Source organism: Ixodes scapularis, unplaced genomic scaffold, assembly GCF_016920785.2.
Source record: "Ixodes scapularis isolate PalLabHiFi unplaced genomic scaffold, ASM1692078v2 PGA_scaffold8__174_contigs__length_109621045, whole genome shotgun sequence".
In the NCBI taxonomy this organism is placed as follows: Eukaryota; Metazoa; Arthropoda; class Arachnida; order Ixodida; family Ixodidae; genus Ixodes; species Ixodes scapularis.
Window position 1 is genome coordinate 91,034,379 of NW_024609883.1, and position 25,636 is coordinate 91,060,014.

Below are 25,636 nucleotides of genomic sequence, written 5' to 3' on the forward strand. Positions count from 1 at the left end.
GTCAAAGCCAAAAATAGAAGTCACGTGCAGTTTCTCGAGTGGCCGCAGCGGGAGAAATGGTGGCGGTGTGTTCGTCATTAGCTCGGTGCTCGGAGACAGATTGGGGCCATATTTTTAGGGCAGTCTCTATGGGAGTTTCCCAACTGAGTGTTTTAGTAACGTTGCCCAAAGCCAATCGGGCGTTACGAACATAGCACGTGACAAGGCGCCCCGCTGCGCCGAACGCCACCTATAGGAGGAAGCAGGCGGAACGCTAAAGAGAGGAGGTTTCCCCCTCTCTGCTCCAGCGTTTCGTCTGCTTCCTCCTCCCGGCCCGTCGTACCCTCGCCCTACTTTCTTGAGTTGCAACAGACCACAGAAGAGTCAAAGCTATCGGCAACCTTTGCGAAATCGGCGGCACCTAACGGCCAGAAAAGAAAGTTGTAGCGGCAGGTTCGTTCGCCGTTTCTCTCGAGCGAATCGGGTGTTCACAGCGCCTGGCGGACTAAAAGACGAAGCCGTGGAAGTAGATTCCAGAACGCACGATGGAAGTCGCCGGTAGCCACTGACAAAATGAGAACGGCAGGGAGGGTCTTTAGTCGTCTCGCCTCTAGCGGGAACTTCCTACCTTGGATAATACTTCGGCGTCTTCTCGCGAGTCTCGGCCCTTGAGCGTGGACGCGCTGCCAAAGCACGACGGAAGGCAAGGAGTGCGTGTTGGAGGGTGGGCGTTCGGAAGAACGCCTTACCTTAACGTAAACGACGACCTTGGAATGGACAAAGATGATTATATTACATTTTTCTGCCTCAGGTCTACTAGGCATTTTCACAGCAGAACAACAAAACCATATAGTTATAAAAATTACGCATTTAAATACTCCCTCTTTCCTCGAACAATTATTGATAGGAATAGTTTGCCACCTGATGTTTAGATTTTCGTTCCAAGTTATCGCAGCAAGTGCAACCCGTGTGATATTATGTTTGATCTACTCCTGTAACAATCTCGAAAAATCAATAAAAAAGAATACATTCTCCGGCGTTTTCATTCTGTCAGTGACTATAAGCCTCTGGATGAGAAACGCTTTCAAAGTAACGATACTTCAGCCATGGATGGATGAATGAACACTAACGGCTGTGCCCTTTATAACGGGCGGTAGCTTGCGCCATCTAGCCTAGAAGAAAAAAAAAAAAAGAAAAAGTATAAATTCTCCCCTCACTTTTCTAACCCAATTTCTTTCCCCTCTGCATTTGTTTAACTACCGCCAGGCCGTGATAGTCACAGAAATAACGCTAAAACAGTCCAGAACAGATGAAAACGACATCCCCGAGCTTCTTTACACTGTCTCCAGTGAGCAAATCGTGACGATCGACGATTGAGCGGTCTGCACTCGCCACCAAGAAAATCGGGGAACGGGCTGCCAACGCGGATGATGATGTAAACTTTTATTTAGATATAGAAATACCCAAAGATGGGTGGTGCCCCTAGTCCAGGGCTCCAGTGCTGGCCGCTGCTGCCTTGGCCCGTTCGACCAGACTATGCTGGTCGTCCGGGTGCGAGCTGAGCAACGCAGCTTCCCAAGTCTCCGGGGAATGGGAGGAGATGGGGGGAAGGGATGGGTGGGATTTGCAGGCCCACGTGACGTGGTATAAGGAGGGGTACGCTGAGCAATGTGGGTAGCTAGCAGGGTACATAGAGGGATAAAACCCAACGCTGAATACTCCAAGCTAGAGCCACTAAATGCGCTACGCTTAGTGTGTCGGGACTGTGTTCCCCGATATTGTTCTGGGCGCCGTCATCTTGCTGCTTGTGCAGAGTAGACATAACTGCCGATAGTCACGATTCAGAAGTGCGACTTCCTCAGCATTAGGCTCGGTGTTGGGAAGCTCATGTAAGATTGCTTCGCTCTATCGCAAACCGTTCAAGCATTTCTGGAGGACGGAAAAGCGTTAGCTGTGATTTCAGACGAAGCTTCATATAACCGGCAACCACGATTTTAAGCCGCAGGATGAGTAAGTGCAATTACTTTGAAGCGTAGCTTATTTAGTGGCCTATTCCTGGTACGCTGCACATTGCTGCACAGAGTTGCAGTGTTTAAGTTGAGCGGGCTAATGCTCCGCTAAATGTTGCGGACGATGTTCGTGCGGGACTGTGACGTCACGTGACGCTAAATTTCGCAGAAAAATTTCTTCTCTATATTTAGCGAACGGTGTTCATGTGATGTCGCATGACACCATGAGATCACGTGACACTGAAGTCACGTGACGCTGAATTCCCGCGAAATTTGGCAGAAAATTGGGGAATTTTCGTAGGTCATCTTCGCCGTCCCGCAACGCTGTCCGCAATCTGCTACGATACCCGGAAGTCTACAGCCAAGGCCATCGGCGCGCAGGCGCAGTAGCGGCCTCTTCGTTGCGGAGGGCTTATCGGTGGGGGAAAAGCGGCCTACGAAAACTCCTAATTCGCGAAATTTGGCGGGAAAATATCTTCTAGCGGAAACATTTTGAGGTCATGTGAGATGACGTCGCGGGGCACTGTCTGCGAGGTTACAATATCATGACTGCTTCCAATCAATCGCCGTATCCAACAATCACCGAAAAAAAAACAAAAAAAACGCTCACCGTTATATAACAGACCTTCCTTGTTACGGCGAGACCTCTGCCCATACATATATAGCCTGCAGATTTGCATAAGAACAGCGGTCCTTATGTTAAAACAAACGCAACTGCGTGGCAGCGTTGCAACATCAATATTTACAAGTTCCATTTGTAAACGGCGACGTCCCGCCACTTGCAAATATTACGGGCTGGCGAGCACGCGATCCGCACGCAACATCCCGCCTTGATGGAGTGCTTCTCCCCCAGGCACGCGGGTGCGCTGCGGCAGAGCGACAGAGTCAGGCACGGGCCAGCGGCATGTAGTTAGAATTCCGTGTTTTCGGAGTTTTTAATGCGATTGCATTATTAAGCTATTACTCAAGATTTTCAGCTATTTTATATTCTGGCCTCATAATGTGCAGTAGGTATGCGCAGTAGACCCCTTTCAGCTCACTCTGCTTGCGCCGCGCGTATGAGGAGCGGCAGCGCGCGCTCCTTCATTTTTCGCACCCTCTTCGAAGGACCCGACCACCTTGACGTCGTCTCCTACGACGCCGTCCTTGAGATCACCATAGATAGAGGACATGTAGGACGACAAAGAGGATGACATCAAAACATCTAGAACGACCTCAAAGAATACCTCTAGGGCGACATCAAGGACGACGTCCTCCTGGGGCGATGTCTAGGACAACCTCTAGGGCGACCTCTATGGTGATCTTAAGGACGACGTCGTCCTTTAGGTCGCTATAGAAATCGCCCTAGAGGTTGTCCTAGACATCGCCCTAGAGGATGTTGTCCTTGATGTCGCCCTAAAGGTAGTCTTAGAGGTCGTTCTAGATGTCTTTGATGTCATCCTTTTTGTCGTTCTACAGGTCAACCTGTAAAGACCTGACGTCCTCACAAAACGCCAGGTCACGTGACCCACGCACGTAACTGTACACAAGCACATAGCCGGTGTGCAACGATACATGTAATCGGATTCCTAGATAACCACTCCCGTGGTCTCTAGATTTGCCGCCTTCAATTTGTTGCCCCGTATTTTTTCCTCTAAAGCTTTTTTCTAGTTTATTTTTCCTGCCGGAAATTCGGGGTTTTTTCGGAGTTTATTAATGTCAAACTTCTTTTGGCTAGTTGCTCCTGACTTCATGGAGCCACATTTCGTGAAGCCGTGGCCCGTGACGTCCCATAAGGCAACGCACGCAGTGTTGCATTATGGGAAGTTGAGGTGGTGTATAGATCACATTACCTCAATTTTCCGCCAAATTTAGATGAACAATTAACGTCCCGTGACCTACATACCAATCGATTTCAGTGATCGCTACAATTTAGTTTTTCTAAATTTAGCGGGAAAATTAACGTTATGTGACCTACATACCAATTCAGTTTTCCCGTTAAATTTAGCGGGGGGATTGATGCCACGTGATGCTAAAACCTTTCACGTATGCAACACAATTGCCCAGCAATTTCCCTCTCCCTAATCTTCAATAATTCGGAAATTAATTGTACTGTTTCCAAATTTTCTGTATTAAAAAAAAAAATAATACCGGGACAGAAACGTGCACTGAATTCATAAGAACTCCCCTGTTTCGAATGATATGTCGGCAGCTACATTTGGCATTGACGCTCTTGCAATTAGTAATACCTACTGCATCGCCACAGATCTTGCAAAAAGAAAAAAAATTTGTAGCGGTGCGTTTCGGGAAATGGGCCGCGGGCTCCATTGGATGAACCGCAGCCAGCCGCGGGCTGGACTTCCGTGGGCTGGTTTTGACCCGTGGGCCGGGGTTTCGAGACCCCTGCTCGAAAGGCTGGCTCAGACAGCACAGTTTTCCTACGTTACAGACAAGTGTCACAAAAATTTAACGCGTTTCATAGGCTACGAATGTCGAGGAACTATTATAACGGATCCACTTACGAGGACGTCATCCACAGGCCTTGTCCTCTTCTATCTGGTATCGATTTAAGCGCAGTTTAGTGCTCTCGAAGAAGCGAACGTAACAAGAGAATTGGACGGTTCGCCGTATGCAAAGTGGTGTAGAATGCTCGCCAGGCTTCGTAAAAGTAGCGCAACTGCGCGAATCTGTTGCCCGTAGTGCAGGCCTCGTTTCACTTCCCAGCAATGCACCCTTGCAGTATGGGAAGCATGTTGAATAGAGCGAATGTGTTCGTTGCGAGGGTCAAATGAAATGCACGTCATGATCGAATCATGAAAAAGTTATTAAATATTGGCACCTGCCTGTGATCCAGTAATAAAGTGGTGTCCAAGTTGCTAGTTTTGGTTTTTGAAAACTAGGGAAGAGAGCTTTTAGCACAAGGCTGACAATTTATCCACCTTTTGACGAATCGCGGCAGGGTGCGCATCGAGCAGTTTGGCTCAGATACTGCAGAAATCACGTCATTGAATTTTAAATAAAAGCTGATACAACGTATGGATATGTCCCACAGGTATGCATAATGCTAGTCATAAATGATATTTAATATTGCGAGCAGGAAGACGCAAAGTAGTGATCAGTTTTTGCATTGCTGAGGCTGTGAGTGCCCTAGGCAAACCTGCTTTTGGTATGTGGTGGGTTGACAGCAGAGCCATTTTTTGTTTTGCTTACTGTTGTGCCATCCTGGACCTACATCCCAGTGCGTATCTTTGCAGAAACGGGTGACCTCCTCACCACACCGGGCATACCATGGCAGGCAATCTGCCGAAGCAAAATGTGCGTCAAGACGTGCTTCTTCGCCGTCGCCACGTTCCTCGTCGGCATGCTATTCCTGGTCAGCGTCCGACTGTCCCTCGAAGAACAGCACGTCACCGTCGACTACGACCTCCCGCCCTTCCTGGACGGCTGGAAGGTGCAGCTGCACTGCCGCAGCCCCCTCGAAGTCCTCTTCTTTGTGCACACGGCATCCGAACACGCGGCCCACCGCCAGTTCCTCAGGGAAACGCTGGGACATAGCAGCATCAGCGAGCAACTCAAATCTGCACTCATCTTTTTCGTGGGACAATCCAAGAATCTCACAACGAGGGCTGCCGTTCACGCAGAGGCCAAGGCATTGGGCGACATGGTCGTCTTTCCGTTCCTGGACACCTACCGGAACCTAACGTACAAGTTTGTCTACGGCCTCAAGTGGGTCACGGACAACTGCAGAGATAGCGTGCGGTTCGTCGTCAAGATAGATGACGACGCATTGGTCAACGTCTTCCTCTTGGCCGACTACTTGCGGAACATCACCGACACGGAGGCCGAGTCGAGCATCCACTGCCTCGCCTGGAGAAGAACTGTCGCGGTGCGCAACCGCAAGTCCAAGTGGTATGTCACAAGGCAAGAGTATCCGTCCAGAATGTACCCGACGTACTGCGGTGGTCTCGGGTTCATCTTACACTCCAAGCTCCTACCACTCCTCTTCAATGCTTCGAGGCAAGCGCCGTTCCTGTGGGTGGACGACGTCTACTCTACGGGTATCCTGGCCAAGGCTGCTCATGTGGGTCACATCCAAATTCGGAGGTACTACGAACTCTATCCCAACGAGACCGCGGCCAATGTGAGACCAGACGCCATGTTCACGCATCTAGGAGTGCCCGGATTGGTGGAGCAGAGGTATCGTCTGTGGGACAACATCTTGCAGATGAATAACGCCAGTGTGTCCCGGACAGAAGCCAGTGGCGGTTAGTGCGTTGGAAAGGTCTATAGGTTTACGGGCAACTGACTTCCGAGAGGGCACACGCTACTGAGTGGTGGCGACTACGTCACAGAGAAGGAAAAACTAGTCAGCAATTCCATGTCGGCGACTGGTCGTGATAAGGCTGAGCTTCACTTTGCTAGTGAAGCAACCATGACGATCTGGGGCCTGCGAATCCCCGTTCTGCTGTTGTACAAGCATTGTTGATTGCGCGGTTTTGGGCTTGGGCGAGTCCCCGAGCGACAGTAAGTGCATTTGCCAAGCTAGAACTGTGATGAGCACTTGACGCTCCAATGTTCCCCGTTCGTGTGTCACATTTGAAAAAGGTCCAGCTTAGTGCACAAACTCTGTGCCCCCATTGTAAGTTTGTTGACACAGCAGATACTGTTGCAAAAAACTTACACATTCACCCAAGAGCAGCTCAGAAAGAATGTCATACGACCTGGATATAAGATATTGTATAGCATTTGTTAGTACCTTGGTAATGTCTCTTTGATCGGAATAGTGAGAAATCGGATAATGCCACGATGTGAAGTTTTCCACAGGACCACTTGTGACGCACGGCAGTTGTTACGGCAAGCAGTCCTGTTTAAGTGCTATTTGTGCCCTTGTGGTGTGTACCAAGCATGAGCTAACATGACATCTATTGTGTTGTTGAAAGGTACGAGAGTATAGCTATAAACATATACCATGCGGCCCTCTTTTCCCTGCCCCTGATGGCAGGCATGTTGCTTAATTAAACGGAAGCTCCGGTGGTTTCTTTTTAGCTGTCAAAACTAAGCATATTTTCGGAACACACAGGCTTTACTCCTCCAAATTTATAAATTCGGAATAGCTATTGAGAAAACGGCGAATGAATGTTGTGTCAAAAGCAATTTTCAAATTTCCTCATGCTTTCCATTAGTTTTACACCATTAAACTTCTTGCAACTTGTCCAAAACGAACTCTACTAACCAACAAAGTCCCTCACCTAAAAAAAAAGAAACCTGGGAAAATTGAGTTAAAAAAAAATCAAAAACTTGTCAATTTTTTTTTTTATTTGTAGTTTGGGTTATTATTTTAGATGTGTCTTTTGACGTGTCAAACCAATTTGAAGCAAATTAACGACTTTCAAAACTTCGCCGCAGCTCCCCTCCCTTTAACGGCTGAATTGAAAGGCAACAAAAGCAAACAATTCAGAGAAAACAAAGGTGGGAGTTCATCCCCCATCTATTCAGATGTTGGCAACAGGATGTTTAACAATTCCATTTCTTTAAAAGTGCAAGGCTGTGCAAGACTGGGTTCCACATCTGTGAATCACAAGAGCCACTGAGTATTTGCAGAAAGCTGCAGCAGAAAGGCAAAAGTGCTTGGAATGCTTCCTGCTGCATTGATACGAGCAATCGTAAAACGACTATAAATATTGCAGCTTCACCATTTAAGTCAGGAATACGATGCCTTCAAGCCTCAACTTTTCACTTGGAAGTGCCGATTCAGTGTCCCTCTTACTTCATGGCATCATTCTAGCTTTTACAATGCATGCTTGCCAAGAAGTTAGAGCATACTATCGCGGACAATACGAGCTGAAGCAGTTCTTCGTTCTTCCTCGGTGTACCTGCCCGATTTTGAAAGAGCTGTGTTTTGATCTAGTAATGGAATGCAAAGTTCCGGCCCCATACTTTGGACTTTTTGAGAAATTGAGAAATGAGAGACACCACAGACATGGAAAAAGGCAAAATTGGCAGTTTCAGCTCGCATTAATCTGCGGGGGCACATCCAACACGGAATAAGCTCGGTGCGTCTCGCCATGCCAGGCAGCGGCTGCACATTTGAGATTCCCAAGACGGAATATTCGGTGGTTCCAGCAAATATATATATATATATATATATATATATATATATATATATATATATATATATATATATATAATATAAAGCCAGTGCACAACATTTTCCTTCCCCCCCCCCCCCCCCCCGCCCGTCTATTAGGCAGCCGCTTGTGTCCTCCCAAAAGACACCAGGACGCCAAGACTGAGCGGCCGAAGGTGGGAGGGTCGTTGTCGCAACGTCCTTCTCCACTTTAATGCGGTTTCCAATGACAATCCTAGACGATAACTAGCAAGAAATCAAACCTAGCTTTGCGCACGCGTGTCGTTGACAAATGGGCGCCCAACAAAAAGTGTCAGCGGGGAGGCGTTCCGCACGCTGCGCCGCCCGCACGTTGGGACACGTTCCGCCTTGTGCAGTGCCTCCAGCCCCCCGCCCGACTGCGTGGCACCTTGCACGAAGAACTCACAAAGGATGCAGGGTATAAACAGAGTGGTTGGCGTCATTTATGCAGGAAACGTGTAGCATGCAAAGGAGGAGATGGTGGTGGCACACAAATGAGACTAGTTTTTTTTGGACTCCGATGTCATAACTCGTCGCCGTGTGACGCTGTGGCATCGTCATCGGGTGTCTGTGTCACACCCAAACCGTCTTTGTGTTCCTCGCCGGCACCGTCGTCTTTTGAAACTGCCTCCCCTGCAACCAGGAACAACAGCCTCTCGTATATGTTTCCGCCTTTCCCGAGCACAGAAGGAACGACGTTAGCACATTCATGTTTATTCAATGCCTAGATGGAATGTACAGTCATTTACAAATATAAGTTAAGACAAACCGACACGCAAAAGAGAACACGCTGCCCACAAACTGTAGTCTTGCGCATAAACCACGGCCGTTGCAAATGGGACTAGGAGATATGCGGTGGCGCCGTGTTGCCTAACCTTATGAGCTTCAAAGAGTTTGTGTGCAATGCTGCGGATAGTGTTATACCCGTGAACTGTCGAAGTGTGCAACACCGCTCTGCCTCGTGCGACAACAAACTGAAGCATTTCGGACAGCCTCAATAAAAAGAGAGGAGGCTGTCTTGGCTTGTTTTCGTTTTCTTCTCCTGTAGTCCATTTTAAACGAAACTAACGCGCCGACTAGCAGAGAACTCGCTCAACGTCCCACGAAAACCACACAACAGACAGAACAAACGTGACGACACGACAAGCACCGATTTCAACACAACGCTGCAATATGAGAGTCGCACTTGAACCACAAGCTATGTCCCCAAGGCCACCCAAGAGAGGCCAGTGGTTCCACGCAACACAATCAAACGAAGAAAAAAAAAATCGTTAGACCCCGGTTTTGCAAGCGGCGCACGGCGCAGGAGTCACCACGCCAGGACGTTCTTGAAGGTCGACGTCACACTGTGCTCCTTCCAGTTGGCCAGCGTGTACTCGGAGAAACCAATGTACACGGCCACGAGCACCCCAATGACGCTGGCGGCGTAAACGTTCCTTTTGAAAATGATAAAGGTGGCCACGCAGAGCCCGAGGTAAGTGGCGTAGCGCGCCAGCACCACGTGGAGTTCGCGCCACTTCACGCTCTCGTCTGCAAGCCCCGCCAGCGTTCCAGAGAAACGTGGAAGAAAAAGGGGAGGGGGAGTGACGGCGTTACAACATGTGCTCTGCCTCAAATGCTGCAGCGGTCGCCGAAGAGGTGGGAACCACGGGGAGGAACTTCGGGTGTCTTGCCACTGGTGCGAGCTTCCCACGTGTCTCGCTTGCGCATGCACAGCCGGGGCACGGCGGAAGGCGTGGAGCGCGTGCAGCGGACGGCGGACGTTCGAAAGAGACTCCCCGTCGTTCTCCTCCCTCCGTCGGCGGTTACAATTCACAGATTGACCCGCGTGCAAAGTTTTCTGCGCGGCGTCGAAGAGGCCAGCATATTTTCCACGACACAGCGGTTTGTGCAGCCTGGCACTACTGACAAAGGAAAAGGTGCTTATATTTTCAGCAGGGTTGAAACCAACCGCTGACATGATTAGGAAAAAATTAATGCGTTCAGAGGCAACTAAGCTAGTCCTGCCGACGTCGTGCAGAAACAGTGATGCGGAGTGTCGTTCGTCACTTTAGCAGCCTCAAGGGTGGGTGCAATGCCTCTAATGAAGTCAAACAAGGTGTCGAGTATACGATTGTAATCTTTTCTAGAAATGTCCCCGGATCTCCAGTAGAACATTTTCTGTCTGTGGCATTTTAGAAGCGACGCAAGAAACATTGTTCTCGGCCAAGTCTTCGAGGGATTAACAGTGACAAAAGACTAAGGTGGAGTTATCCTTGGACGTGCATTTCTTAAGGGGGAACACTGGTCTTGGAGCTTTTTTTCTTATTCTGTGACCAAACCCATTCAAACTGCATAAGCTTGTTCGGCTTTTTGTGCTGATTTCATATATCTGGTCGTTTTCTCAGTCGGGAGAATTGTCCTCGAGGTAATTAAAACTTGCCTGCCTTTGTTTGGAGGAACGATAGGAAAAAAACTGCTCAACAAAATATCCTTTTTAACACATGGCTAGATACTTGAAAGTGTAGAGCATACAATGTTGGAAGTACTTTTAAGGTAAACCCACTATTAGTGATTTTACCACACATTGAAGTTCAGTGCTCAATGCAAGGCTAACAAATAATAAACCAAAAGATCAAATAGAAAATTTTCTAGACTTTTATTTGAAAATCCGCTCTCAACATTGTATGCTTCACACATTTAGCTACACATTTCAGGAAAGGTTATATTTCTATCTGCTCTGGGTGTTGAGATATCCCTCCTGCAAATTTTTCACGAGTCCCAAAATTGTGTCTTGTGAAAACAATGTTTTAGAGTCAATTTCAATCACATTCAGCCCGCATAGACATTATTAGTTGATTTATAGCCCAAATATTCATCCACAAATTTAAAAGCCCGGTAAATTCAGAAGAACAACAGCCATCACCATTTTCAAAAGAATACAGTTTTAGGACGTTTTTGGCTCCAAGAACCCATGTCCCCCCTTAAGTCTTGAGCTGTTTATGCCAATACTCTGCTTCAATCTAACAAAGGAATGACGGAGAGCCTATGGTTGCAGACTCTTAGCGTAAGCCTTAACCTCTTTAGCTACTTTCACTGTAGTCACAAGGTTGGAGCTCTGATGTTGGCGGCAAGCTCATGCTCTGCGGAGCGCAAGTTCGTCCACTTCTTGAGCAGGGGTTGTGGTGACGTCAGAACGATGGCAAGCTCAGATTGGCTTTGATTGAAAGAATAGTAGGTAGACCTCAATGCAGATGCCTTGAGGTCTACCCACTATTTCTTTCAATCAGCCAATAGACCCTTTCCGAAATTCAGTGCCATCTGGTGGTTCGTAAAGCAGTTTAGGTTTTGCCATACCAATGGCGGAAATAAACTTGTATAGGCGCCGTCACTTTTGCAAGTCAACGGCACGCGAGGAATTCTTCAGTGCGAGTTCTTTCTCCATCACTTTCAGTTCGATGGTGACCAAGAACCTGCATTCAGAACAAAGCAACTTGTGTTTCATTCCTACGTCACGTCGTAGAGAACCCCGGAATGTACAGGCCTCGCATCATCCGCTTAGAAGCATCTTCAACGTCTTCCTTTACGAGCCACTAGAAGGCCGCCATTGGTATGGCACAGATGCCTTTCCACAGATGATGATAGCGATCAAAGTGGCCAGACTGAATTTCGGAAAGGGTCTATTGGAGCTCGGCATTCCGACGTCGCCGCTACCCCTGAGCAAGAAGCAGACGAACTTGCACTCCGCATAGGCTTTGGATACATACCCGACTAAAATAAAATTGGGTCACAAAGTGGCTCAGAACAGATTGTTATGCAATTATGAAGCAGTTTTCTCCTTGACTGAAAAATCTAACTTAATATTAACTTTGGGAACATAAAACATGCACACCTCAACAAGATCAAAGCACTTTGTTGATGCGAGGGAAGTAGCGGCTATGAGGACCACAATCATTAACGGTGCCGACACAATCAACAAAACAATATCGGGAGAGGGGGGAAGGCCCTCATGTATATATGGGTTGCACTGACGTCATATCGCATACTTTTGACCACCACGTAAGAGAAAAAGAGAAGAAGCTGCTTTTGTAAGAATTTTGAGTGACTGGTTAATCTTCTGGGAGGAGAATAGCGACGCCTCTGCAAATCGGGAAGGCACAAAAGAGGGCCCTGATAAGAGGGGATCTCTTTCTTGCCCTCTTCTCTGGTGGTCGTCGGAGCACTCTTTCAATGACTTCACATGCAACCTACGTATACTATGTCACGAATCATGACACCAGATGCTTGGAAGTTGTGAGCACACATGTCAAACGGTAAGTGTACAACCCAACTCCGAAACAAGCCTGATTTTGAGGTTAGTAGAAGGATGTATCCATCGGGACTTGTAACACTAAACAATGGTCAAAATCTCCAACATAACGACAAAGAAAGCATAATCCTTGCCTTTTGGTTCTGATGCATCTATATAAAAACACAAAAAAGTGGAATGTTAATAATCACAGGACATCGTGACATTAAAAAAAAAACCTTTAGTTTACAAATTTTTTAACAAAAGAAATCAAAAACTTTTCTTCCAGGTGGCCTTTGAGGAAGAATGCCCTAGGCATAAGGGCTCTACGGTAAAAAGCTCACCTTCAGACTCGTCTTCCGGTGGATTTTCTACATCGAAAACCCAAAATGCACTGTCATTTTCTCAATCAAAAACCCAAAACACTCAGGAGAAGCACCCAGGTGCGTTACAGGGCAATGACAAGGTGACAGCAGCAGAGGTATGTACACAAGCAGACGACTCACCCGTTTCTTCCGGCACCTCTATAGGAATTTAAGAAAACAAAGAAGACAAGAAAACGGAACATGCTGAACAAGCATAACATGCAAAAGAAACAAAACATGCTAGCAGAGGCACAAAAGTGGTACACAAAACTAATTTAAAATCAATGTTAAAAAATAATGACAATTAAAGCTCGCTGGCAACTTCCGCCACGCTAACACACGCTAAGCAACAAACACGCTAAGCAGAAAATAAAGAAAAAGGGGGCGACTAAACTCAAACCAAGTTCTCCTCGTCCACATTCTCGAACTGCCGAGAAACCATGCCACAGCCTTTCTGTCCCAACTCCACAAACAAAAACATTTGGAAACCTTTTTTGGACACACACTACGAGTGACGACAAAAGGCAAAGACAAAAAAGCGAGGTTAAAAACAAAAACTGCAAAGTATAAAACGAGGAGAATATCAAACCTAAGAGAGACGAAGGAACCGACCGCACGGAAAGCAAGCGGCACAGAGCAGGTCATGTGAGGCTCCCAAAAGTCGGACTCACCCACACAGACCTTGTCCTTGAGCACGTAGCCTTCGGCGCACGTGACGCACATGTCTGGACCGTCTCCCGTGCACCCGTTGCAAGAGAAGTCGCAGTCTGCACGCAAAAACAAGCAAAAAGTCTTGCACAATAATTTTTTTTTTTTTTAAATTTTGTTTACTTTTTTTTAAGGGGCTTTAACAGGTGTGGGGAATAAAAGGTAGTATAAATATACAAACCTCATAAAAATTCAACACTGTTGCTCTACAGCAACATTTCACTACACATTAGTTTGAACGCTCTACAGCAACATTTCACTAAACATTAGTTTGAACCAATGAATGGCGTAAGCGATACCGAATACACACACGCACGTGAAACAAAGCACAGAAAAACAAAATTAGTATATCTTGAACATTTTAATACAAGTTATAGAAAAAAGAACTCTCATCACAACCTATGGCAAAAAAGTCTAAACAATTAAGGCTCCCTATTACGGCATAGAGGAAACATTGAAACAGCTTCAAAAAAGATTTTTCAAATCTATTCCTACAGCCTTTATCTGGCAGATTATTTGAGTCCCTTACAGTTCTAGAAAAAAAAAAGTATATTTATGTTCTGTTATGTTCTGGAAGTTCAAATTGATGTCTATTAATGTTTCTTAATTCCCTCAAAGCATGTGGTTTTAATTTAGAATGTGCATCAATATCATACAAGTGATTAGAGACCAAACATACATTCTAGTCAGGCTATTTTTCTGACAGGTCTAGAGCAGTGGAATGACCCAGTGTTTTGAATGAATCTCGAACCAATCAAATCGCTGATATTTGGATCTCTCATACATAAGATATTGACTAGAGTTTTCGAGGAGCAGCACAACAACATTGGGTGTCGAAATGTTCCTTATTTTACACGAGCACACCGGCAGGGCCGGTGTGCCCTAGAGACACTCAACATGCTACGCTTCGGAGTACGGCGCCAGGAATGCGTACCTGGCCGGTTCGTTCGGCGCTCTACTCCGCCCATGCATCAGAAGCAGTACCGAAGTGCCAACGAACGACGTCGCAAAACCCGGAGTGCCACACCGTCGGATGTCGCGTGGAATCTCGTTACCCTATTTACTCGCATAATGGACGCACTTGCATAATTGATGCACCCCACACAACGAGTAGCAATATTTGGGCTTTTTTTTTTCCCTCGCGTAATGAACGCACCTCCGACTTTCGGCTCGGCGAGTCTCGAATTGTGCCCAACTTAGCTAGCCACCAAGCCAATTTTTTTTTTGCAGCCAAGCGGTCAGGCTATGCCAAGCCAAGCCGCTCTCGTAATGGCTGCAAGTGCGTAGTTGCGGAAGTGATCAACCGTGAAACTGAGCGGCGCGCACACTTGACGAAGCTTGGGTCGAGAAATTTCCCAGCCTCGGACGTTCTTCGCCCATCAAATGCATTGATGTCAACAAACACGCCGTCGTCTGTGGTTTGCCTTCAGACAGTGAAATCGTGAAAGCGGTTAGGCCTAAGAACGGTCGCGTTGCTCTCTGTGCCGAGTGAGCTTCGTAGGGCGCTTTTCCTTCGGCATAAGGCACGCCGAAAGCGCCCTAAAAAGCATGGTTACTGTGGCGTGCCCCCGACCAGCCGTGGGTACGCTTCCATAAGTGCAGACGTGTCACAGTACCTTGCCGTGTCGTATTAGCACCTAACATGACATTTGCACGAAGTGTGCAAATGCAAAAAGTTTACCCTGCGTAATGAACGCACCTCCCAAATATGTGTCAATTTTTCGGGAAAAAAAGTGCATTCATTATGCGGGTAAATACGGTAATTTGAACCTGAGGGACCCAAACTTTGTTTGAATAATGCAGTTTTAACTACCGGGAGTTTCCTCCGTAGAAACACATAGGACGGGACCTGCATGTTAGTTTGATTTATCCAAGAGCTTGAATTAACGGGGATTCCACTGTATCGGTTCCAGAGCTCGTGCTGTGCAGCTGAGAAAAAAGTTTCTTGGTCGAACCCGACTGTCGACGCTGGCGCTTTAAGTGGGTGGTCGAGCCTTAACAGCAGCGCAGGCTCAACCCGGCACTGCCGGCTCAACGCCCAAAGCTTTGCATGCCCCGGTTCTGTAAGTTGGTCCGAACGCCGTCGTGCAAAGACGGCCGTGGCGATTTGCATGCAACGTCTCGCACGTCCGTTTTTGCGTCGATCGAAAATGTACAGCTTGCGGAGTGTGGTTCAGTAAGAACATTCTTTTCGATTTAAAAAAAATATGAAAGAATAAAAGATGTGGGGACGAAGACAAGCAGTAGAGTTCTTTCAACTGGCAACCAACATTTAATGACGCGGCCCTCAATGCACGAGCCCTTTTCTTCCTAAACCGCAAATTCTCTTGGGGGGAAAAAAAAAGGAGAAAGCCAGGACAAAGAAGAATCCAGTAAGAAAGAGAAGAAAGAAGAGCGTAAGAGAACTGTTCTTTTTGAAGTAGGATAGGTTTGCGGTTATGCCGACGTGTTGTGTACCCGGGCATATGAGCATTTAGAAGAGCAACAAAGAAAAACGGCACTCCTCTAAGCCACCGGCAGACGTCGAAGAAAAACAAGCCTGGGACCGCCCTATACTGCACACAGGCAAGCTTCTCTCGTTAAAGAGATGGTGCAACAATTTTCAGACTTTGGCCAATTACCTGCGGGAATCAATCTGTGTTGCCTATGGAGTGAAGAACAGAAAGCCAAGTTTTCTTGCACGCGCTATTTTTCATTTAAAAAAATGAAACAGATCGAAGGTCGAAGTGCCTATCAACTTTTACGCCGTCTTTTAACTGACGTCCACTGAGGGATAACCTGGTTTCCCGTTGGGTTCTCTCTTCCAATCCCCTGTCACTTCCTCCGCAATCATATACTTTTCAAGGATTTGCATCGCCGAAGGTTATGGTGAGCGACAGTCATAACCTTCGGTTTTGTTGACCTCCGCAGATACCCCAAAGACGTTTCGCCGTAGTTCCCGTAACCGCCACACGCAGCTGCAGATTGGAAAATAATTTGTTTGTTCCTCCGCAATTACGCGGCGGAATAGCAGTTTTCAGGGGGCAAGGTGGCAAGTTTTTCGTCACTTGTGCCTAGATAAAAAAAATATAAAAAATACAAACTGCACACTCAACATTAAAATCGTTGCACTACCCATTTAACAGCGGGGATATTCTGACAGTTTACAAACACAAAATAGGCAACGACATTGCAGAGATGCTGCGAGGAAGAAGGGAGCTCATTCCACAAGTGATGCGGAAATTCCAAAACTACAGCTTTTCCTGTCTGCACCCATGCGCGGGTCAAGGTCGCAACTACTACAGTTCTGGAACATGCATTGGGATGAAACGCGGAGCTGCCAAAACTGGAGGCGCCCGCAGCACTCTCAGTGCCGTGCCAGCCATGCGTGGAGCTCGCATTGCTGATTGGGCTGGCGCCAGAAATTTTTCAGCTCGGGTGGAAGTCGCTGGCGAGGTAGGAAGCTCTAGTGACCTGGAGACACGTCCAGGCATCATACTTCAGAGTAGCGACACTTTAGCTAGCTTGGCACTTAGAGTCAAGGTTGCCAGTAATCTGAACCTTCATCCGAAATCACGTGAAATACCTTTCCGTCCTCACAAAGCAGTGTCGCTCTGACTTCCCTAACACCGTAAGCAAAGCTTAGGAAATTGCACTTTAACATTGTAACTATCGCCAATTGCGCCCACTCCGCACAAAGCATATAAATGGCGGCACCAATCAGGAAATTAGGGAAAGAATTGCCACCACTCTAAGCGCAACTCATTCAGTGGCTCTAGTGTGACCCCAGGATACCAACTGCCTGCGATGCAACTGACCCGGGAGCTTCTTGGTTGCCGTGTAATGTTGAGGATAAAGGCGGACTTTTATTTTTCATCGTCTCCATCACAAAACTTGACGACGTAGTCACAGGGATCGCAGTGTTGGTGCGGCCACAGCGATTACCCTTCGGTGATGCCGGTCAAATGCAGCTCCCGTATTGGACGCAAGCGCTGCGAGAACGTTGAACTTGGGTACGTGGCAATCGACACCCCGGCGAACATTTGGGTAGCTCCTTGCGTTCGATCGCAGGCGCGACGGGAAGAGGCAACCTCGACAATGTCTGAAACACATCCCGGACCCTGCACTTTGTCAATCATAGAACCTGGCCGAGGTGAACGTTGGCAGCATATAATCGGACCGGATCGCGCAGCCACTTGTTCTGGCTGCAAGTTGAGCATTTTCCTTCCTTACTGGATACTTGGTAGAAAGAAACGCAGTTCGTTTCTTTCTACCAAATATAAGAGCATTTTTCGCCCTGGTGCATGCAGCTGTCTTTGCTTTGGACTGTACTGAACTCGTTCGTGACGCCATGGTGTGGTTCCTGCCACGCTCTTCAGCTTCGTTTGTTCACTCATTACTGTCCATTTCCCTCTCACACAAGAGAAAGTCTTGTGACAAGCTTCCAATGGCACGCCACTGTTGAACATGAAACTCGAGGCACAGCGACACCGCCGTTTGTGCGTTTGTGTGACACCGGCGATGTCTGGAGGAAAGATAGGCCCTTTGAAGAATGCAGCACGGAAATCGTAGACAGCGATCCGAGGGAAACGAAATGCTGACGCCTTTCGTCAAGAATCGGGGTAGTGACAGCAACAATGTCGACATCATTTCCCTTTTTCTTTTTTTTTTTTTGCTGCAATCGCCATTGCGTGGAGACAAAACCAGGGTTGGGCAGAAATAATGTATTTGGAAATACAAATACTGGGATACATTAGAATAGTAGCTAAAATACTGATACTAAGATACATCTGTAAAAATGTATCGCGATACATATCGGAAATAGGTACATTTTAAAAATAGTCAAAAAGTATTTGGAAAGACAAATACAGGAATACATTTTAGGGAGGGAAGAAATACAAATACAGAAATACTGATAGTGCCCAACTTCAAACTTCATCTCAATTGGAGTCTCAAAAAATTTTCCAAATTTTTTGAGACTCCAATTGAGATGAAGTTTGAAGTGGAGGTTTTCGATGCCGAAATTACTTTCCTGTAGGCTTGGCACTTTGCCTTGAAGGTAGTGGTTTGGGATGACAAGGGGTCTTCAATGGGCACCCCCCCAAAAAAAAAGTTCCATTGAGGGCTGACCGCGGTCCCTTCCATGACATCCTGTCTGTCTGACAAGGGAATCCCATCAACATTGATCACATGATGTCACGGTGGAATGAACTAGTATTCTTTATCTGTAGGTGTGGCCTTGAACATGAAACTTTACCACGCTGCTGTATGAAAGGACAATACGTATTTTCGTTGTAGGTTACCTAGTTGAAGATCGTGCATGCAGTGTCATTTGGAATTTTTGAGAATAGTGGACCACCTGAAGCATCATGGAATACATGTCTTACCTTCTGTTACGGTAGAAAAAACTATACGGTAGCATCCCTGTTCCAGTGTTGCGGAGTTGTCACTCCGGAGTTGGAATGATACCCGGAATCATTCCGCATTTTCGCGACCCCGGAACAGAATGGGAATGGAATGGCGGCAACGGTGAGGGGAATGGAATGGGAATGGAATTAGATGCCTTTTGCCCGGAATGGAATGGGAATGGAATGAGTCAGTCAGGGAGTCGGTTGTTCAGAAATAAAATGAGCGGGAAACTGCGAAACCGCGTAAGGCCCTAACAGACTTTTACGCAAAAGAAAAAAAAATGCAATACAAAAAACAAGCGTCAAAGCAAAGAACAGAGGGGGGAGGGGGGGGGGCGGCGGTGGCGCCTTTCACTAGTGAAGTTCAACACATATCCGAATGTGTCTCGCCTGTAATATTGCACGGCTCAAGGGTACGTCATCGGCCGACGTGAACGTGACCGGCCGCTGCTCTGGTGATCCGATACCCAGGAAGGAGGCCATACGTGGCCTCGCTGTGCGGACCCAGACATCGTACACCTGCGACTCGTCTCGAGCGCGCTGCTTTTCGGAGAGCTCGCACCTGTGCCGGCCATCTCAGGTCGCAATCCACGAGGTCTCTGTTTGAATGATGCTAGGCGAAACTTGAAGACTGCCATTCATGTGTTGGAGGCGGAGAGACGGCAGGAAGGACCGTCACAACAGGGAGGCCACCGTATCGATTTTTCAACCGTAACAGAAGATAAGACATGTGCTTCAGAATGCTTCAAGTGGTCCACTTTTCTCGAAAATTCCCAGTGCAACTGCTTGCATGTTCTTCAACTAGGTCACCCACAACGAAAGTATGTATTCTCTTTTCATACAGCAGTGTGGGTAAAGTTTCATGTTCAACACCTACAGATTCATGAATACTAGTTCATCCTACCGTGATGTCATGGGATCAGTGCTGACAGGGGCGCCCTTATTGGACGGGGAAGTGTTGATGTTTTGATAGAATTTATTTAGAGGTCGAAGTCTTTTCGCATCACTGGTCAGTCAGACAAGATGCCAGGGAAGGGACCGCGGTCAATCCTTGATGGAACGTTTTTTTAAACCCATTGACTTGAGGTCTCTTCGTCCGGAACCGCTACATTCAAGGCGAAGTGCCAAGCCTGCGAGAAAGTAATTTCGAAACCAAAAAAAACAACATTTCAACCTTAAAGCCTCATCTCAATTGGCATCTCAAACAAATTTGAAAAATGTTTTGCATTGTCAGTATTTATATTTCTGCCCTCCCTAAAATGTATTCTTGTATTTGTATTTCCAAAAACTTTTTGCCTCTTTTTAAATGCATTTCCGATACGTATCGCAATACATTTTTACAGATATATTTGAGACTTGAGTATCAGGATCTTGGCAACTATTTTCATCTATCCCAGTATTTGCATTTCCACATACATTTTTGAATATTTCTGCCCAACCCTGCAACGTAATGCAGCTGTCAAGTGACACTTTTATCGTTTAGGAATTAGAGGAATGGAATGGAACGATTCAGCCATTCCAGGAGTGGGAATGGGCCCAGCGTCCCCATTCCTAGGAGTTGAAAGGAATGGAATTATCGAAAACTCTTAATTCCCCGGAATGGAATGGGAATGGAATGGGGGTGCCCATTCCGCAACACTGCCCTGTTCTGAAGGTCCTTACTACCAACCCTCCGCCACCGACGCACGGATTGCAGTCCTCAAGTTTTGCCTAGCATTATCCAAACAGAGACCTCGTGGATTGCGAGCTGATATTGCCGCACAGGTGCGAGCTGTCCGAGAAACAGCGATCTTGAGACGAGTCGCGGGAGTACGTAGTCTGGGATGCACAGCGAGGCCACTTCTGGCCTCCTTCTCGGTTTCGGATCACCAGAGCAGCGGGTCACGTTCACGTCGGCTGATGACGTACCCTTGAGCCGTGCAATGTTACGGACGCAGCCGCAGATGCATTTGAATATGTGTTGAACTTCACAGCGTGAGTCTTCCTACTATTGCAAGTCAACCACCGCAAGGCTCGTGCTGCAACGGAATGTGACTTAGCTTTGCCGGCTGAATGTACTCTGTACGCTAAGGCGAGAGAGCAGGTTAGCAGCGGGCATTGGATGCCAGCATACAATGACTCAAGAAATCCCTACCTAAGGACCTGCGGCAGAAGATGCTCTGACTCCACTCCTGGCTCGCCACCTGGTTCGGGTTCCCGATTACGGAACACTTCTCAGAAGAGAGAAGAGGACGCATAGAAAAATAGTTCGTAGAATCAAAAGGAACCTTGTTCAGCATAGTAACAATGCCCCAGCATCTCCTTGACTCTGGTGCCCTCAGAAGTAAAAAAGAAAAAAAAAAAATGTGTTCGGATTTAGTTCGACGTGAGCGCGTTGGTGAAGTTAAATAAAACAGAAAGAATAAACATGTTATTCTTTCTGTTTTATTTATGTTCGGATTTGTTTTCTTTTTTTTTGGGGGGGGGGGGGGGGGAGTATTTTTTAAGAAATGTAACGAAATACATTTCATCCTGATTGTATTGCGATACAAAGAAACATTCCAAATGTATTTCGATACAGGAATACAGATCCCGGTGAAAAAAATGTATCGCAATACAGAAATACAGATACAAAATTTTCGTATTTCTGAAATATTATCGCGATACATTTGTATTGCGATACTGCCCAACCCTGGACAAAACTAATATTTGTTTTGTAAGTTACGAATGTAGAGAATTAGTTCCGAGCAACACGCTGACCGAAAGTACAAGAATAATTTCGCTGCCCGTTTAAGGATGCAGAGATGGCCTTCTTTCCCTAGAGCACAAGGAGGAAAAAAAAAGGGACTCACCCATGCACTTGTAAGAGCCCTCGTTGTTCGCGCAGAATGTGTTTTTCCCGCAAAGGGGCGTCTCCGCCTCCACGCACTCGTCCACATCTAGAACCAAACCCGTTTCGAGATTAGACGTGTCAAAGTAAACAATAGAAAATGGATGTGCTCTATTTCTCACATCCTACAATCTCATCACGTAAAGTAAAAGCAGAAAACGCTTTCTTTCTTCTCTCTCTATTCCCAACGCCTTGGTTACAGTAGGCTCTCGATAATTCAAACTCTAACATTTCATACTTCTGGTCAATTCAAACAAATTTCTATATTTTGGTTGTCCTGCAAGAGTTCCAAAAGGGTCATCTTTCGAACCTTCAGCTTAATATGAACGGAATTTACAGTGTATACTGGCAGTTGCGAGGCAGAACGCAGTGTAAGGTTTCATCTGCGCCCAAGGATTGTGAAAGAAATCGTAGTGGTTTTTATCAGGAATCCATTGATATTGCTTAGGAAAGCCGTTGTTAGAAAACTAATGTGATACCCAACATTTTTCTTCATTGGATATGCAGCAGAACGCCTGGAGAGTGCAACTGTGAAAAGAAAGTTTCCAAAAAGTTGTTTATTTTATCCTAACATTGCGTTGAAAAATCAAATAAATTTCTTGTCTTATCTTGTTGTCAACAAAATCTTAACATCTTTTATAAATGACATTCTCAAAGTAAAAAAAACATCACAGCTGCATTGCTCATTAAATTCCACTTAAGAAAAACAATGAGTGAGGCTTTCCTTTTATCCCGTTACCAAACGATAGTTTTCCTGAAGTTAAATTTATGCCAAAAAGCAGAACAGAAAAAAACTGTGTTCAAAGTGTTTGAACCTCTACCTTTTCTTTAGCATCGGCGGACAGAAACTCATTTATAAAAAAAATAACTATGCTGTGTAAACCAATGAAACTTTCTGTGAAATAGTCTAGATGTTGGTGGATGTAAATATGCCATTTTTCAAAATCAACATTTCTCGCAGAAACATTTTTTTTCTGGGTAGTGGCTCTCCTTATTTCGAGTGGCGTTTTCGTGCAAATCCTACTTTTTGTTCTCGCGGTTCTGTTGAGTGTGCTTCTTTTCAAGCACCGGCACACTGCAGAGACAACACTCGCAAAGCTTGCTTCCGCGAGTGCTGCTTCTCTGCAGTGCACCGGTGTTAAGTGAAAAGCGCACTCAACGGGACTCAAGCAAGGCACTATCATCTATGAAATTGAGCACTACGCGAAAATTTCCATAGCAACTTGAGCAGACGCTGTGACGTGGTGCCTTGACATAGGTCCACCTCACAGCGTCCGCGGAGGTTGCTATGAAAACTGCTGTGCGGTGACCCTTTTTCATGCTCATCTGTCCCCCACTTAATAGTTCACATTAGACAACTTCTTGGACCAATGAATAAACTTTATTTTGTTTCGAGTTGTTATGTGCTGTCTAAACAGCTCACAATAAACAACATTTTTGAGGGATAAATAAGCTTACATCACACGTTTTTCTGGTGTAGCAGACGTCATGATCAGTAGGCCTATGTAGAGGAAATTATCAAATATGTGCTTTGTTTTTGTAGCTGTTTACAGTAGAACATTGTCAGTTCAACGCCCGCTAATTCGGAAATTCGGATAATTTGAACTGCTGATCCGGTCCCGTTAAATGTGTAATAGTCAATGGCACCAAACGCTCATTAATACGGAGGTATTTGGGCGTGCTATGGTTAATTCGGATGAACTCGGCAGGTGGCGCAAGCTACTGCCCGTTGCAAAGGGTATGACCGCTATCCATCCAAGATGCACACGTGATTGTTCGCGTTTTTCCTACCTCTTCTGGTTCTCCGTGGTTCATCTTTTGTGCTAGTTTTGCGTTTTGCTCTGGAACATCACACGTTCGGAGCACTGGTTCACACGCTCCTGGCACGTCGTCGATGACATCCCGTGCAGCAACTGCAGCCACCACTATGGCAACGGCGCCGCCAGCAAAGCAACAGAAGTACCAGGCCAAGGATTTAGCGACGAAAGTGGAAATACTGAGGGCCTTGAAAGACGCCGTCTCGCAACAACAAATGATGGAAAGGTGCGACGTCAGGAAGTATTTCGGCCAGCTACGAGCAAAATGAGGCAGAGATCCTACGGACTTTCGAGAGCAACAAGTTCAGCGCGAAAAGAAAGCGGCTGCGGAAGGCAGCGCATCCTAACCCAGAAGTTGTTGTTGTTGCGGTGGGTCATAGAGGCTGCAAACAAATACGAAGTTTCGCCAGTTTTGCTCCTCAGCGCGATACATATTTTGCCGTATGTGTGGAACAACACGCCCGCTGAGATTATTGCGAACTGTTTTAAGCACAGCGGCTTTGTCTGGTCCGAAGCTTGTCAGGCAGCGGATACCCCAGATGTTGCTGAAGACGATGATGGTCATTTCAACAGTCTCCTTCCTGTCCACGTGCAACTTGCTAACTGCCTTGCGATTGATGACGGTACTGTTGTGGCCGGTCAGCCACACGTGCAACTTGCTAACTGCCTTGCGATTGATGATGGTACTGTTGTGGCCGGTCAGCCAAGTGACGATGAGATCATCAGGAATGACCTATGTGACGACGGACGTGCTTGGGACGAAGAAGACTGTCCGTGTAAGGAGCCGCCACCTCGTCGCACTATGCGAGAGGCCGCGGTGGGTCTCGTGGTGCTCGAGGAATTTCACAACAACGCCTCAGACAGCGCGAGTGCGGTGAAGCACTTGACTGCACTAAGAAAAGTTGTTGTCTCCGCCCAAATGTCGTTCAGAAAGCAGGCGGCAATAACAGATTAATTCTCAAAATAAAGGCATGTCAGAGAGAAACCTTTTTGCAAATTTTTCTCTGTCCATTCAATATTTCGACTTTTGGATAATTCTGACATTTTTGCCAGTCCCATGAGATCCGTATCAACAAAGTTTTACTGTATATGGCAAATCATAATTTCATCTCGCATCATATTTAGATGAACTTCTGATAATTCACACAAGGTTCGTTGCTTCATAAAGTTTGAATTAGTGGCTCTACTGTATAAAAAGAAGTGGTGCGCAAGGATGTGTTATGGTTACATAATTTGCTGGCTTTCGACCGCCCGGGTAGATCTAGCTTACACCTGCATTTGGAACTATATTCACAAGTTGGACTATCCCTTCAATGATCCGACAAAAGAGGACGGACGCTCGGTAGGCTGTGCACCTGACCTTTCGTGTCGGCGACAGAAAATGAAAGGCTTTTGAATACAGGTAGGGATACATTATTTGCAAAAGACTTGTCGAGTTGGGGTTCAACTTTTCGTGTGGTGGTGGCGACACCGGCATGTTTCAGTCGTCGCTCGGTCGTTCCAGGGTGCCTTACAATCTCTTCTAAGCTCGTACGACAAAAAAGCACACTGGCACCATCAATAGCTTAGGATTTCCGTATATTTCCAGCTGCTTTCGCGCATCATTCTTTCTCTATTGGCTAAAAAATTTTTCCAACAATGTTATAAACAACAATTTCCACTAGATAGTATGTACATCTGATCTCACAAATACTACAAAAACACTTTTGCGCTAGTGATTTGCAGTTCCAGGGCCCCCCAATACACGGCACCAGCATGTTCTCTCGTCGTAAGAGATCGCAAGAATTCGGTTGCGAGGGAACACAAACATGCGTACCAGCCTTCACATTGTCCACGACCGTACAAAGGCGTTTTGCAAAAAACCGCACTGCGACACTCACAAAGGCCTGCAGTGTGCAGGCCCTTTTCCCAAACTGGAAATGGGGCATGCACAATAAAGGCCTTTTTTTTTTAAGGAAAAGGACCTGCACAAAAATTGCCCTACGACAGTTGCAAAGGCCTGCTGTGTGCAGGCCCTTTTCCCAAACTGGAAACGGGGCATGCACAATGAAGGCCCTTTCCCCAAACTGAAAAAAAAGGCATGCACACTGCGGGCCTTTTTCTCTTTC

At 46.5% G+C, this 25,636-nt stretch overlaps 2 protein-coding genes across 4 annotated transcripts in view; one reads left to right on the top strand and one right to left on the bottom strand.

Moving 5' to 3' along the window:
- The window catches only part of LOC8042610 (beta-1,3-galactosyltransferase 5-like), a 297,058-nt gene extending 290,115 nt beyond the window's left edge, over positions 1-6,943 (top strand). The window contains exon 3 of the mRNA XM_042286850.1: positions 5,222-6,943. Coding sequence (XP_042142784.1) covers positions 5,222-6,237 — 1,016 coding nt within the window. The 3' untranslated portion in view covers positions 6,238-6,943. The remainder of the gene's footprint in view (positions 1-5,221) is intronic.
- A 1,593-nt stretch (positions 6,944-8,536) lies between these two features.
- LOC8042609 (cysteine-rich with EGF-like domain protein 2) overlaps positions 8,537-25,636 on the bottom strand; it is a 32,960-nt gene continuing 15,860 nt past the window's right edge. For 2 of the 3 annotated variants that reach the window (XM_029969394.4, XM_040498762.2), the window contains exons 8-10: positions 21,674-21,760; positions 13,419-13,514; positions 8,537-8,748 (exon numbers count right to left, since the gene is read on the bottom strand). In XM_029969394.4, coding sequence (XP_029825254.2) covers positions 8,639-8,748; positions 13,419-13,514; positions 21,674-21,760 — 293 coding nt within the window. In that variant the 3' untranslated portion in view covers positions 8,537-8,638. Of the gene's footprint in view, positions 9,646-13,418; positions 13,515-21,673; positions 21,761-25,636 lie in introns of all 3 variants that reach the window. The other variant, XM_040223227.3, reaches the window with a different exon arrangement.